The sequence below is a fragment of the Juglans regia genome, chromosome 4 (genome assembly GCF_001411555.2).
Source record: "Juglans regia cultivar Chandler chromosome 4, Walnut 2.0, whole genome shotgun sequence".
Lineage (NCBI taxonomy): Eukaryota > Viridiplantae > Streptophyta > Magnoliopsida > Fagales > Juglandaceae > Juglans > Juglans regia.
The window spans coordinates 17892382-17907509 of record NC_049904.1 but is presented as its reverse complement, the minus strand read 5'-3'; the positions used below and the strand labels follow the sequence as shown (position 1 = coordinate 17907509).

The window sequence follows — 15128 nt, the reverse complement described above, 5'->3', positions numbered from 1 at the left end:
GGGCAGAATTGTGTAAAGGTTAATTGGAATGCAACACTCGATGTTAAGTCAAGGAAGATGGGGGTAGGAATTATCATTAGAGATGAAAAGGGGGAGGTGATGGTAGCATGTTGCGATCAAAGAGGTAATGTGGAGCAACCAATTATAGTAGAACGTTTTGCACTGAGGAAAACAATGTAAATCTACAGCAAATTGAATTTCAACAGAGTGATACTAGAGGGGGATGCACATGTTATTGTTAATGTAGTAAATGTCATAAATGAAGATTTTACCTACTATGGAAGCATTATCGAAGAAATGAAGGTCTTCCTACAAGTTTGGCCTGACTGGAAGGTGCAATATGCACATAGAAGTATAAACACAGTAGCTCATAATTTATCCAAAGCATCTACACATTTAGATGTTGAGAAGGTGTGGATAGAAGAGGCATCTGATTTTGTTTTAACTTGTTTACAGAAAGACAAAGATTGTATCGTAGACACTGTTCTATGAATGAAATTGGAAAGTTCTACTTCAAAGAAAAAAAAAACCACGCGAATCTTACATTTGATGTAATATATATGATTTACTTCTTAATAAAAAGAACTTTATGATACGATGAATCACATTAAACCGGATCTCTATATAAATATTTTATATAATTTGTGAGTAGATCAAATTTTTATATTTGGTGAAAGGTAAATGTCTGGCTTAAGGGATTTGGACTGCAGTATAAAAACTACATACCGTTTACAAACATATTTGAGCGACAGGTCGTATCGTTCCGGACAAAGTAGAACGATGCTGTTTCAGGTTCTACCTACTTTCCCTTATGATTTCCCTGTTTCAGAGAGAGAGAGAGAATGAAGCAGATATCGAAAGATCCGTTCGAGGCGGCGTTTGAGGAGGAAGAGGATGATTCCGCCGCAGTAGCTGTCGATGCACAACAACAAGAACCCGACGACGACGAAGACTACGATGGTCTAGGTACTGGTACTGGTACGGGTACGGGTACGGGTACGGATACGGGTATGGGTATTCATTCCTCTGCCGCTGACCCTTCCGTTTCTGCTTCCACGTCCGCACCAGCATCGACCGCTACGACAGCAGCAGTCTCTGCCGCTAAATCCAATGCAAAGAACAAATACGACGATCAGGAGGAAGAGGAGGAGGACAACATGGAAGTTGAGCTCTCCAAGTTACCCCCCACTGCCGACCCTGTTAAAATGGCCAAGATGCAGTATGCTCTTTTTTCTTTTTTTCTTTTTTTTTTTGTATCTTATTATCGCAGACCCGTTTCACTGTTGTTCTCCATTACCTTTTCTTCTGTGAGAAAATTTCAATTTTGACAACCCATATACCACTTGCGCCTGAATTATCATAAAAAGTGTTTCTCTATCAATTGGAAAATAAAATCATAATTAAACACATAAGAAGAAAAAGAAACGGGAGTCGTATATGGAGAAACCCGTTAATCGCTTAATTATGTCAAGTCGTTTGTAAAGATAAGCTTTTGAAGGCTTTAGATACCAGTTTATGACAGAATCATCTCTGAAGGAGTGGCTGCAAATGCACGTTTTGGTATATATTGAGGAAAATGAAACCACTCAGTATATTTTCATCAATAATAGCAGTTTCTTTTATCGAAACTGCAATTGCATGTACTGATAGCCGTTTTGGTTACAATCCCACTTCATAAAAAATGCCTGTTTCTTAAGGTTCTTCAATTTAGAGCTTGCCTTTCTTTGCATGTGCTTCTTATCTTTATGATAAAAGAAATCTCTGTGGGAACTAGACGTACACCAAGTCCTGCATCAGACTAACCTTCTGTCCTCCCTCTCTCTCCTTTTTATTACTGAGGCAGGGCGGAATAGGGATATGAGGGAAGGGCCAATCTTCTAACTTGCCTTTTTCTTTATCCTACTCTAATCTGCATTGGAAATTGATGTGATTAATTATACAACTAGCATGTCCGCTAACTATTGCTCTTGATCACTTCTACAGGGCTATTTTGTCACAATTCACTGAGCAACAGATGAGTAGGTACGAGTCCTTTAGGAGAGCTGGATTTCAGAAATCTAACATGAAAAGGGTACGCTTCATGTTTGGTTGTTGTTTTCTCCTCTCCTCTTCTTCCCTTGTTGATGGGCTTCATTTGTTGGGTTCAATGTATTTAATTGAAGTGTTCTAGTTCCAATAAATTGGTCAGTTTCTGCTTTGTTTATCTGAGAGGTGGTGGAGGGGGACCAGCAATATTAAGTTCAGGCCTAACGGAATTCTTCATTCTTGTTTTTGTTTTTGTTTTTTCTTTTTGATGGGGGGGAAAGGTTGGGAGTTTGAATTTTTGAAAGGTAAAAACAAAAGACAGGTTAAAAAGAGGCTCACATTTTTCTGCTACATGAATGCCATTTTTTGTGCCTAATATTGAATTTGTCAAACTATTCCTATGGTCTTGTGTACTGTTTTCTGAACTTACCTTCACCAATTACTGATTGCTTTTGGTACATCCTTGTAAAGATTCATATTTCTTTTCTTGTTTGCATTGTTTGCATATTTATCCTTTGGTGTGGATGCAGTTGCTAGCAAGCATCACAGGAACCCCGAAAATTTCTGTGCCAATGACAATTGTAGTGTCAGGGATAGCAAAAATGTTTGTTGGAGAACTTGTCGAAACAGGTATGCATATTGTCCAATCTTGAGTTTATGTTGAGAACTAGTTTCAGGAACAACTATTGTTCACCTTTTGGTTAATCATAAGAAGGAAAGATATATACTCTTATGACTATAAAGAGAATGACTGCACAATGGAGAATAAATGAGATTGTGTGAGATGCTTTCTCAATTATATTTATTTGAACACTATGTATCAAATCTAAAATATAGTGCATGATGAAGTCCAACTATCTGTATCTTCTAAAATTGGAATAGTTAGCATTAGTAACAAGACTCCTTACTTTGCAGCTAGAATGGTTATGACGGAGAGGAAAGAATCTGGGCCAATCAGGCCTTGCCATATCAGAGAAGCATATAGAAGATTAAAACTTGAAGGCAAAGTACCAAAGAGATCAGTTCCAAGGCTCTTTCGGTAGATTGGGCAGAGACGTTTTTATGGCTGATTGCACAGGTTTCAACATCAGCCTTGTTTTGAAGTATGGAATTTAACATTGTATTTGGCATTTCTCATACTAGGCATGTACCTTCTATGTTTAAGTAAATAGAATAAGAACGGCAACATAGTAAAAAGGATATGGATTTAGAACAGTAAGCCTAACTTTTTTTCTTTTGCGAAGAGTAATTTTGGAAGCAAGCTGAGCTGATCACTTGGCCTCTCACGACACCTATAGAAATAGTTGCTAAAGAGGACCTGAGGATTCAATCCTTTAATCTTTCCATATGCCAAGGAATCTGGATACTGCTTGGCCCCCAAAACCTATTTGACCATAGTTCAAAGTTTAGGTTTTCCTACCAATATAGGTGGGCTAAAGGACTCTAGATATTCTGGTTTCATGGTTAAGGCTACTTCAGACATTTTGGAGCCTTGGAGTTTTTTCAAGGCCTTCTAGGAGTCTCTCACCTAGAAAAGTTTTTGATGCAGTTTACTGTTAAAAGAAAGCAAAACTTGTTTGAAAATTTTCCCATATCAAAGTTGTCATGATTCTACTTTCTACCACTTCTAGTAGAAATTGAAGTCCTAATTTAAGAATTGCAGAACCCAACTGCTATAAAAGACCACAAATAAAAAAATATAAAGAAAAAAAAAACACAACAAACAAAGAAATTACATATTGAAGACCCACCTCATTGACAGTGAAACATAAATTAAGATTACTTGGTATCTTGAATAGCCTTTCAAAGATTACATGATTTAGTTATTCTATAAGCTTCATTTTTCTTCAGCCTTTTGTGTCCTGTGTCACCTTCAATGCTTGGTTAGCTTATCTTAGGTCCATAAGAGTTCGGCAAATCGATGAAATCAGAATTAGTGCCAGGTTGACCTTGGTAATGATAAGTCCATAAGGGTGTTACAAATTGAAATGATTGGATTAGTTGAGGCTTCTATGGTTACCTATTAAACAAAAAAAAAAGTTGAGGCTTCATATGTTGTTGAAGGATGGAATATAATAGTTTATAATCTCAATGCATGCACTGTGGATTTTCTATTTGAAGGTTAATGATTTTCCCGAGTTACTGTCTAGAAATGCAATATTGCAGAGGTGTAAATAGCTATATCAAGAGAGACAGAAATAATAAATAGCATAATTAGAACTCTTTTGCATCGTGCCTTATTGAGATTTCTCAATGTTTCCGGAGCCATAAATTCATAATCCAAAAGATGAGAATTTCCACTCCTGGTCATTTCCATAACAAGGAAAAAAAAAAGAAACAGAGAAAGCAGCTATGTTCCATACATTAAATGGTATGCAGTCGTGTCTCATTTTGTTTTGAGTTAGAAGACTCCCTGTACTTAATATATTGTAGTTTTGTTCCAACTCTGAAGCTCAGAGCTTTTTATCTTCTCTTTTTTGGTATGATTGGTGACAATCTCATAGATTTGGTGACTCATTGCTTTCACAAGAGTTTTATCTTCTTCCTGCTGAGATCATTTATCCTTGAGTCTTTCATATGTTCATACAAAATTCTGCTTTTCCTTTTTTATTTTTGATTATAATATTTGTTTTGCCATATATTATTTGGTCAATTTGACTGTAGAGTTGTGATGCAGTTCGTTCATTGTAAATCAGGCATGCACGTCAATGGTGTTCGGGAACATCTCTCCCAAAATGCTGAAGCACAGGTCATATCAACAGTCTAATTTACTTGTGCTTCAATATTGTATAATAACTATTCATGAGTCTAGACATTTTTCCCTATTTTTTTTCTCCACTTGGAAGTCATGACGCTAGATAAGTTTATACCACTCTATATTCCCCACGGATGCGCCATGATGCCAGTGGATGTTATTGTGCCATGTTTTTTTTATATTATTATTCCAAGTAGAGGATATAATGGTGCCATATAAGCCACATGTCACATTATTTGCTTCTTCATATCCCATACTCTATGAAAAACACTCTTACTCTACGGAAAAAAAAAATTATAACTATGAAGTGTGAAAGTAAATAGTGACTGATGCATAGAATTACTCGACTCAAATCTTCATGTAAAACCTGCTTTTATGGTTTGATGAAACCATGTGCTATGGCTCCAATTCATAGTCAATCCTATTTTTGATAGGAGCATTTGACAATTGAATTCAAATTTTCCTCAATAATTATTATGCAGAAAGAAGGAAGGCTTGACTTCCAAGTTATTAGATAGTGTTCATGGCCCTTTGATTGCTGGTTTAAGGCCACGTTTGGATGGATAGAATTGTGGGCAAGGCCAAAAGTTTGACGTGGAGATCCCTTCTATTTTGTCTTGTTGTGGAAAAAGTCCTGTTGTCGATTGACTTCTTTGTGCTGTCCAAATAACTGCTCTTCCAATGTATATAAAAAGTAAAGATGATGTAAAACTCTTTTTACACTTCTTTATATAATAAAGTAAAGAGGACGTAAAGGGTGTATTGACACACGACTCGTGTACAACTCTTTCTAGAATTTTGGTGTGTCAATAAGTGAAACGTTTTTTAAAATACTTAATGTGAAACGTTTCTATATCAACTGCGAATCGATTGGATAAAAAGTGAAACTTACAATTAGATTTTTTACGAGGTTGATGTTCTAGAACGCCAGAATTTATTTGTCCTTTGTAAGAGTAATTTTAATTATGATTATATAATCTTCGTGTAATTATTTTAAAAAATAGTATGATTTATTATTAAAAATATAATTTTTTTCATGTAGATTTTATATTTTATTTTATTTTTTTAAATTATTACGCGACGGTTGCACAATTTAAAATTGTAAATACTTTTTTCTCTTTTAAATAAGAGTGTAAAGAATAGTAATTCTTCGTATAATTATGAAGTGTGTAACCGTCATGTAACCGTTTTAAAAAAGAATAGAGTTTATTATTAAAAATTTAATTTTTTTATATAAATTTTATATTTTATTTATATTTTTTCAAAATCATTATGTGATAATTATATAATTCACAATTAAAAATATATATATTTTTTTTTAAATGAGTGTAAACCAGAGGAATGATTTGTCAAAAAATTAAAAATTAAAAAAAAAATTTAAATAACAAATACATAGTATGGTCTGGACGTCACAGCGGCTTTCCATGAACTGTGACAATTGACAAATGGAAAGGGACCCTGTTACAGTCATCACTTCCAGCTATCACGGAAAACTACCGTTTGTTATAGGATTTTTTTTTTCTTTTTTATATATGTATTTTTCTACACTTTAAATATTTTTTAAAAATTAAAAAAATCATAATATTATTAACAAATATTTTTTTAATCACTAAGAAAAAAAAAATTAAAAAATCAAAATAGTAGAACAGAGCTGTAGAATAGAGTGATAAGAGCTGTAGTATTATCCAATTGGAAAGAAAACAAAGGAAAGCACTCTACTCTAAGCTGTGACAAATGAAAGAAAACTGCTAAGTCACCGACATTTGGGTTCCATTGGTCCCGATAAAAAAATTTTCTTTTTTTTTTTTTATTATTTAACGATTAAATAAATATTTTTTAGTGATATTATAAATTTTTAAAAAAAATATATTTATAAATATAAAAAAAATAAATAAAAAAAAATTTGTTCTTCTTGAGATAGATTTGGTGCTGGATGTAGCACCGCTCTAAATGAGAAGAACTCAAAAATGCTAATAAGTTTTGCTACATATAATCATTTTATATATTTTTTTATACACTATACTAATATGATTGACTAAAATAATTATTTTATATTGAGAAAAAGTGACGTAGATAATCGTATTAGTAGAATGTGTAAAAGAGTACGCAAAAATGAGTATATATAATTTTTTAATGCTAATTAACCCCCTCAAGTGTAAAGTTCAAATTACCTTAGTTTATTTTTTATTTTTTAAGAGTTTGAATAAGTTATCACTAATATATTTGTGTGTGTGTGTGTGTGTTTTTTTTTTTTTTTTTACTTTTTTAACATTTAAAAAAACAAAAAAAAATCCAAAATACACTTAGGGTACACTTGAGGAGCTGAGTAGATTTAAGAAGGTAGAATTGTTACCTTCGCTAGACTAAAATTTAGAGAAGTAGATTAGAGGAAACATGGCAAGAAACAATGAGATTTTTATGATTGATTGCTCATATGGTAATATTTTGACTATAACTTTTGATTTCAATTCTGGCTAGATTTATGATAGATTTCTTGTTTAATTAAATATTTATTTTTCTTTCAATAATTAAGATTTTGCCTTTTCAAGTAAAATTCTCGTGGTTTTGGAATTTCATAGTTACAATCAAAACTTGTAGTTGGAATAATTCTAATTTTATTTGATATCAAATGCACAAAAATAACTAAATTTAGTATGTAAAAAAAAAAAAAACATTTTAGATAACTAAGTTAGCATGCTTTGGAATATCATAGAATAATTAAAAGTTGTAAAAGATCTCAGATGGTGGTCTGTAGAGATTTGCAGTATAAACTAGACTATGTCAGTAACAGTTGTGTACTGGAGAGCTATTAATATATTGTAGTTGACTTGTTATATATGTTTCAGATCAAAATTATAATGTTCGTTATTAATGAATGTAATATGTTTTTTTTTAAAAAAAAAAGAAAAAGAAAAATATAATCTCTTATTCTCATTTATTTCTATATTAGTGAGGAGGAAACCTCGTAAACTTTATTTAAATGAAAAGAGGAACCCATAGCTATGTATAGAGCGTGTCAAAATAATTATAGTCATAACGGCTTAATTACTCTTTAACTTGTTTTAAAATTTAATAGCATTTATGATAGGAACCAAGAAATATAATGGCATTTATGTGATTCTTTAACTAGTCATCCGTTAGCTTTTTAATCTCAAGAAGTGATGTGAAGAGAGAAACCAAGAGCTATTTATATAATTTTTCAAAGTTAATGGGTATAATTTGAGAAAGGAAAAAAATGCGCTTTAAAAATGTTAAAGGACTAGTAATTTGAAATTAATATTAGTAATTTAATTAAATGTATTGTTTTTCAATTAATAATTTTGAATTTAAATAAGATTAATTATTTTAATTGGATATACTATACTATATTTATAATTTTAACTTTATAAAATAAACAATTTAATAATCTAGTGAGATTGTTGATGATGTGGCATCATAGGAATAGGGTTCAATATTTTGTAAAATTAAATAATCTATAGATATTCTATTATCTTTTCTTTTCTTATAAAATACAATTGCCCTTTTTTCATGTTTCTTGAAAAATCATAGATAATTTTTTAAGATAAAAAAAAATAATAATAAGACAAGGCAGAAGAATACTTACGGTCGAGGATGCCATTATGGCATTTTATATGCGTTAACAATATAATATAAATATTAAATCTACCTATTTCAATTACAATAAAATTTTAGAATAAAGAGTGATATTACATGGTATTAGAGCATGATCTTCGAAATCTAACTCTACACTCTAATATATTTAATTAAATATTTTACATATTGGATTCACTTGTTGATATACTTTTTAGAAATGATTTCAAGAGGATTTAAAAAAGAGAAATGATATTTGCAGTCGTGAGTGTGCAAGCACCGTACAGTCGCTTTGAAAAAAGTGAATAAATATAAGACCCACATAAAAAGAAATTAATTTTTTATAAGTAGACCCCACTCTTTTTCAAAATGACTGCACAATATTTGTGTATTTCACAGACTGTATATAGCATTGCTGTTTAAAAAAACTCCACCAATACTAACGAGCTAGAATTGAAATTTCTTGGGGGGGAAGGGCCCCACCATGAGAAAAAACTAAAATTTTATTTGAATTTTAATTAGAAAAATGTCTTGAGATTTTATTTGAACATGGTCTTTAAACAAAGATCAAAAGAAGGATGATACTCAAGCCCTCAATTGCCACCTTTTCTAAAACACTTCTAAATTATCATTTTCCTTTCCTAACACCCTAAATTAAATATTATAATGTCTCTTTGAACCATTCCTTAGGTTTTGCTATTAAATTAGAGGAAAAGTAGTTGTTGTATTGTTTAAGTGTAATTTTTTACATAAATGATCAAAGTACCATTTTTAAAAATACAATATTATTTTCCAAATCGGCACATAAAATAAACACAATTCGATCAATTTCAAATCGAAAAATTGTTCATGCAATGCATGTGAACTACTTTCCATCCAATTTAACACTAGAATTCAAGCAAGAGTGTAAAGTGAGATTAAATTATGAATTAAGAATATCAAGCCTTATTGGAAGTATCATTGCAAGATTAAAAGGTCGTATTTGATGAAGTTTAGTATAATTTACGCTTAAAAAAAATGATATTTACAATCGTAAAGTAAAGTGTGTCAGCGTCACATAATTTTTTAAAAAAAATTGAATAAATATCAAGTAAAGAAAAAAAAAAAGAGAAAAAAAAATGGTAATTTCACAAGCGAAGGATTCGATGCATTTGGGTTGGGACGGCAACTTCTAACCCTAGTGTTGGGAAGTTGTAGGGTAATGGGATTGAAGGGGGTGATGGAATTCTTGGGAATGGGTTTTAATATGTATATGGTGGCAGAGTGGGAGATAACGTGACAACATGGGGGTGTTTTAGAGAATTCGATTGATAAAAGAACTTTGTTAAAACCTGTTTTGTTTACTACTATATCGTTTCATCGCCCATCCTCTGTAGCTCTCTTACTGTTCTCCTTCTTCCTTCTTCTTCTTTCTCTCTTTCTAGCATTCTTCTTCTCTGTTCTTGTCTTATTTTGATTTATCTCATTTGAATTTATCGGAAGAAAGAAGTCATTTTGATAGGTGTTTTCGTTACCGAAACGCGTATCCGTTTGTTTCACAGAAAGCTGGTTGAGTGAGTGATTGAGGGATCAAAGCAGAATTTGTTCCAGCAATATTCATCCTTTGGAGTACATATATGTCGATGAGGTCTGCCTCCATATATCCCTTTTCTTTCTGTGTGTCTCTCTGTTGTGATTATAAAAGGCCAGAATATATATAGCCATTGCTCGAGGCCTTGAGATGAATTTATTTTCTTCTTCCCTTTTGTAGCTTTATCTGATGGCGCAATGAGTTCCTGGATCCTGTTGTTGCCGATACTTGATTGAGATGTTCTTATTCTTTTGTTTTTCTTCAGCCCCACACGCCCACCCCCCAAGTTATTGTTGTTTGATATCAACCATTTTCATGGTGGAAATTGTTGGCAGGCAGCAATGCCTCGGTTTCTTTGAAAACTGAGCTCCTTCTTGTGGGTTGGACCCGAATTTGGTCCTTTTGTTGCTTGTCTTTTTTCTTGAATGAATGAAAATATCACGGAAGACTCTCTCTCTCTCTCTCTCTGTGTGTGAGTGTGGAATGATCGAGATACCCACGAGATTGAGATTGAGATTTACGGTTTTATTGTTTTGAATTCCAATCGATTATCATATTTCTTTAGATTCGGTTGCTGGAGAGTCTCTGCATCTTAATCTGGCAACAAATCTCACTGGCGGGTTCAAGCCTTAAGGTAATTGCTTCTCTACAGCGGTCAAGATGTTTTTGAACCTGGATTTCTCGATTAGATATTCGGAAAGTAATCAACAAGGGAACAACACCAAACCTCCTGAAGAAATTCTTCCTTACTCATGGGGCGATGCACCGAGCTTAAGAAGCTTTACCAGAGCTCGTTTGCTTTCTGCTAGATTTTGTTGCAGGTCACCGGTTGCGTTGCTGGAGGATTCACCTGTGGCCTTATGTTCCGAAAATGAATTTCCATCCTAAAAATGTTGTTATTTTCATTATGCTAAACATAAATCCTTGAATGTCTGAACATTTCTTGTGCACATTTAGTGTTGAGTGCTTTCTCTTGGTGTGTGTTGAATGTTTTCATTCGTGTAATGCCGATTACATTTTAGAGCAATTTGGGTGAGCAGCTGGGAAAGGGAATCTGTTCTTTTTGTCATATCCTCCCTTTGCGCCATCAGATCTTGTGATTAACTTTTTTTCCCAATTGAATCGAAAGGGTTAATGGTATTGAATGTGTATATTTTTTTGGTTATGCAGATATCAGAGAGTAAGCAGCCCAGATGGTGTTCCTCTGGCTCTGAGCAATGTGAAAAGGTCCATCACCAATGGCAGAATTCTCCACACCACGACGAATACTACCAAACCAATCGTGAATAGCACTAGTTGTTCTACTTTGGAAGGCAAAGGCTTCAGATTCAGATCCCCATCTAGAACAACTCAAGACCATAACACCACCCTCGAGGCTGCACCCACTTCTCCCCAATCCGAGAACCACCACCATGATTCCCCACCACCACCAGCAAAGAACCACCAGGCACAGATCCCGACCCAGAACCCGAAACGCGACAGGAGTCCAAGTCCTAGTGCGAGTGCCAGTCCCAGCCCCGGCCGGGGTGCTGGAGCTGGTAACGGAGACATGCTATTGCAGTGGGGCCAAAGAAAAAGGGCAAGGGTCTCAAGGACCGATGTCCGCGTACCGACCGATGACTCGGCTTCATCTTCATCGTCGTCTGCTGCTATCAAATCCCAGAGGAGACTAACCCCCGCCTTATCGATGCCGCCGCCGCCACTGCCCCTTCCTCCCGTTTCTACTTCTAATGGCACCACCAGACCCAGAAGGGAAGCTTCTTCCTTTCTTTCAAACAGGTATCAACCTTTTTGCTTTCATTTCTTGTTTTTCTCGCTCTACCGAATATTTTCTTTCATTTTTTTTCCTGGAAAATATTTTTCTAATTAGTACGTTTTTATGCATCTTTATTTGCTAAGTTTTTTGTTTTTTGTAGATCTTGCATTATGATTCATCAAGGACTTTTTTGTTTGGTTTCTTCTCGTCTTTAGATGTAGGATGAATGATGAATAATTTCCCTTAAATGTCATTCCGGGTCTTCGTATTTGCTTTTATTTGGTAAATTTCAGACGTTACTCACCTCGATCCAGGATCTGAAATCAAGATGCTGTGCTTACCCTTGATCGCTATGTTTTAGCTGCTTCTGTAGAATATATTAGTTGAAAACAGCACATTTTTACTAATTTACCTTTGTGCCCCTCAAAAAGATGGGTATGGAAAATAAAGACCTAAAAGATCAAGTGGGTTATCAAGATTCAGGCAGTCCAATCCTAGTCCTCCATCCCTCTCTTGTTTTTGTCTCTGCTTTCCAATTCTCTTTCACAAATGTTTGTTGGGTTTAGTGGGTATCCCCTATTCATGCCTTATTCCGTCCCTTGATTATGACAGAGAATTGCTTTGAGCCCCGTTACAGTCCTCTAATCCCCGATCTTGAAATTTGAGAGGAGAAAAAAAAGAAAAGAACTCTTTGAAAATCGTTTCCCTTATTTGTTCTTTCTGATTAGAATTCAAAGTTCAAACTCCTTTTTTGTTTTTTATAAGATATATTGACATGAATTACTATATTTATTTAATATAATTAATTGCTAGTATGTGGTACTAGTATAGTATAGACAAGTGTATGTTAAATGCATTTTAATGTTCTGGGTGGGTATTAAAAATCCTGTCTTTTCGATTTTTCCGTTCTCATCGAAGTTTTAGAACTTGAATTTACTCTGCAACCATCCCAAAGCAAGCACCTTTAGCTATCTATTACCTAATATTTCTAGGCCGCCATGCCCAGGACTTTAGAAGAGCGATCTGGTCGTGTAGGAAATGGGTCACCATCAAGAAACGGTGGCAGGGTGCTGCCGAGATCTACGGCGGGGAAACGATCTCCTCCTCCTGAAAAACATGATAGAAAGGTGATGCTTTGTTCTGGGTCAGCAAAAGATGAGAAGCCAAATGGATCCTCTGATCGTGTTGGGATTGCTAATCACACACTGTTGGAGCAGGAATCCCGCCGTAGTAACGCTGCTGCTCCATTGGGAGGAGGAGGAGGAGGAGAAAAGGTGAATTTTGAAGTGACTGAGTGGCCCAGGATTTACATTTCTCTGTCGAGAAAGGAGAAAGAAGATGATTTCCTTGCAATGAAAGGCACAAAGCTCTCTCAGAGACCCAAGAAAAGAGCCAAGAATATTGATAAAGCTCTACAGGTAAAAATACTGAAAATAAGAACCCAACAGGAAAAATCCACATAAATCATATCAATAATAATAATATGTTTCCTTTCTTGAGTGGCTCTCTTCCTTCCAAATTCTTCCATGCAGATACCAAATATAAATTTGTGGGTTACTGTGTTTTTGGTGCAGTATTGTTTTCCAGGGATGTGGCTGTCGGACTTGACAAGGAATCGATATGAGGTTCGGGAGAAGAAATGTGTGAAGAAGGTATTGATTCTCTTTCTCGGTTGTGTTACTCTTCTTGGCCTTTTTGGATTTTGGAAGAGTGCGAGAGAGACCGCCCATAACAAACTACAACTCTTTTTATTTTTTCAATCTTTTTTGGCAAGCATTTGTATTAATCAAAGACTTTTAAAATAAACTTGGAGTCTCAGCAATGAACAAACACCTCTTTAGTCTTTTGACCCAGTCCCTACGATCATTTATTTATTTTTTCTGTTCTTCCTTTCGGTCATCCTTCACAATCATGTGCTTGACTTTGGATGTTTCCATCTACTTTCCTTGATGGAGATTACAACTTGATTCACACACATTTCTTTTGGAGTTTTTTGACATATTCTTTGCAAATCAACCATCCATCTCGACTCCCCCCCCCCAAACAAAATCCAAAAACTAAAAATAAAAATAAAAAATGAAAAAAACCCATAATGTTTATGGTCAAAGTAATAATACAAGTGCTCGAAGCCATTAGTTATGGGTACATATAAAAGGGTATATTAGATTCAATTGTTTGCTTGTGTGTATAATATATATACATATAACTTTGTAGACTGAAACTATTAGTATGTTTGTTGCTTGTTGTGGATGCCATATGCAGCAAAAGCGAAGGGGTCTGAAAGGAATGGAGAGCTTTGACAGTGAATCCGAGTAGGGGGAAAGTTATTCAATTTTGCCATCTCTCTGTCTCTCTCTGTGAAGTCACAAAGCAATTATGTCTGTGTATAGTTGGTGTGATTGGGGTCCACAAACCACCACCACCTTTTGCAATTCTATCTGCTCCATTGATGAGTGTATTACTTGAGTTATTACTGTTAATGATATCATATATGAGGTGAGGTTGAGAGATACAGAAGGTTGAGATCCTTATGGTAGGGTACTATAATATCATGAACTTGATCCCTATAATGTCAACACACAGTGAGACAAAGGGGTCAGAGGCTGTGGAGACATGAAAATCGAGAGGTTTCAGGCTCAGCATCCTTTCAGAGATGATGGTCCCACTGACGTATAAGAGCTTTATCACCATCTTAACTCACGTGCTCAAGCCACCTGGGGTTTCTCAAATTTTTTTTTTTTTTTTTGTCATTCATTTTGCGTGAAAGTCTTTCATGTTGTGCATGCTCTTCATCTGAAGGGAACCTACCCCCTATAGTTTCTTCCTCATCAATCACAAAGAGCTGTTTCACCTTTTTTTTTTTTTTTTCTTTTTTATTTATATAATTTTTTTTTGCCTTTGTTCACGCCTTGGAAGTGTTTTCTTTCCATCTTAATTGTGAAACTTTTTACAGCTAATCCAATGTTCTGGGACGAGGCACAAAATTTTATTTTTATTTAGTCTTATCGTTATAATATTTTAAATTTTCACATCAAATGTAAGAAATAATTTTTTTTAAATTTTAATTCAATTTTTTTAAATTTTTAAATAATAATAATATTAAAAAATAATATTTTAAACTTTCATTTAAAACAAAAAATTCTTATACGATAAGAAATCACTCAAAAGGAATCAGACAACCACCTAAATCCATCTGAGATGCTTGTCTTTGTTCTATCCTTCTGCCATTAATAAAGGATAATCTTACATAATTTCTTGTCAAAAAAATACGGTTTTATTTATTTTTCTTAGAACTTGGTGGGATTATACGAGACGTGGGAATTATGGAAAGTAGAGTAATATTGAATTAGTTGGATGCTTAAGGAGACGTTTGGATTCGAAGATAATTTGAGATGAGTTGAGATAGATTGTAAATAGTAATGAGATGAGTT

At 34.1% G+C, this 15128-nt stretch overlaps 2 protein-coding genes across 3 annotated transcripts; both read left to right on the top strand.

Moving 5' to 3' along the window:
- Window positions 1–775: 775 nt before the first annotated feature.
- On the top strand, window positions 776–5029 carry LOC109009050 (transcription initiation factor TFIID subunit 11). 2 transcript variants are annotated; one of them, XM_018989385.2, is made up of 5 exons: window positions 776–1219; window positions 1984–2071; window positions 2556–2655; window positions 2941–3103; window positions 4722–5029. In XM_018989385.2, the coding sequence occupies exons 1-4, from the start codon at window positions 843–845 to the stop codon at window positions 3066–3068; spliced, it is 693 nt and encodes a 230-aa protein (XP_018844930.1). In that variant the 5' UTR covers window positions 776–842; the 3' UTR covers window positions 3069–3103; window positions 4722–5029. The 2 variants fall into 2 exon arrangements, 1 of the variants encoding a protein (XP_018844930.1); XR_001999007.2 differs by having other exon boundaries at window positions 790–1219; window positions 2941–3128.
- A 4696-nt stretch (window positions 5030–9725) lies between these two features.
- Window positions 9726–14397, top strand: LOC109009052 (putative uncharacterized protein DDB_G0290521). The gene is made up of 5 exons (XM_018989386.2): window positions 9726–9998; window positions 11112–11720; window positions 12704–13115; window positions 13272–13349; window positions 13960–14397. The coding sequence occupies exons 1-5, from the start codon at window positions 9988–9990 to the stop codon at window positions 14011–14013; spliced, it is 1164 nt and encodes a 387-aa protein (XP_018844931.1). The 5' UTR covers window positions 9726–9987; the 3' UTR covers window positions 14014–14397.
- The last annotated feature ends 731 nt before the right edge of the window (window positions 14398–15128 follow it).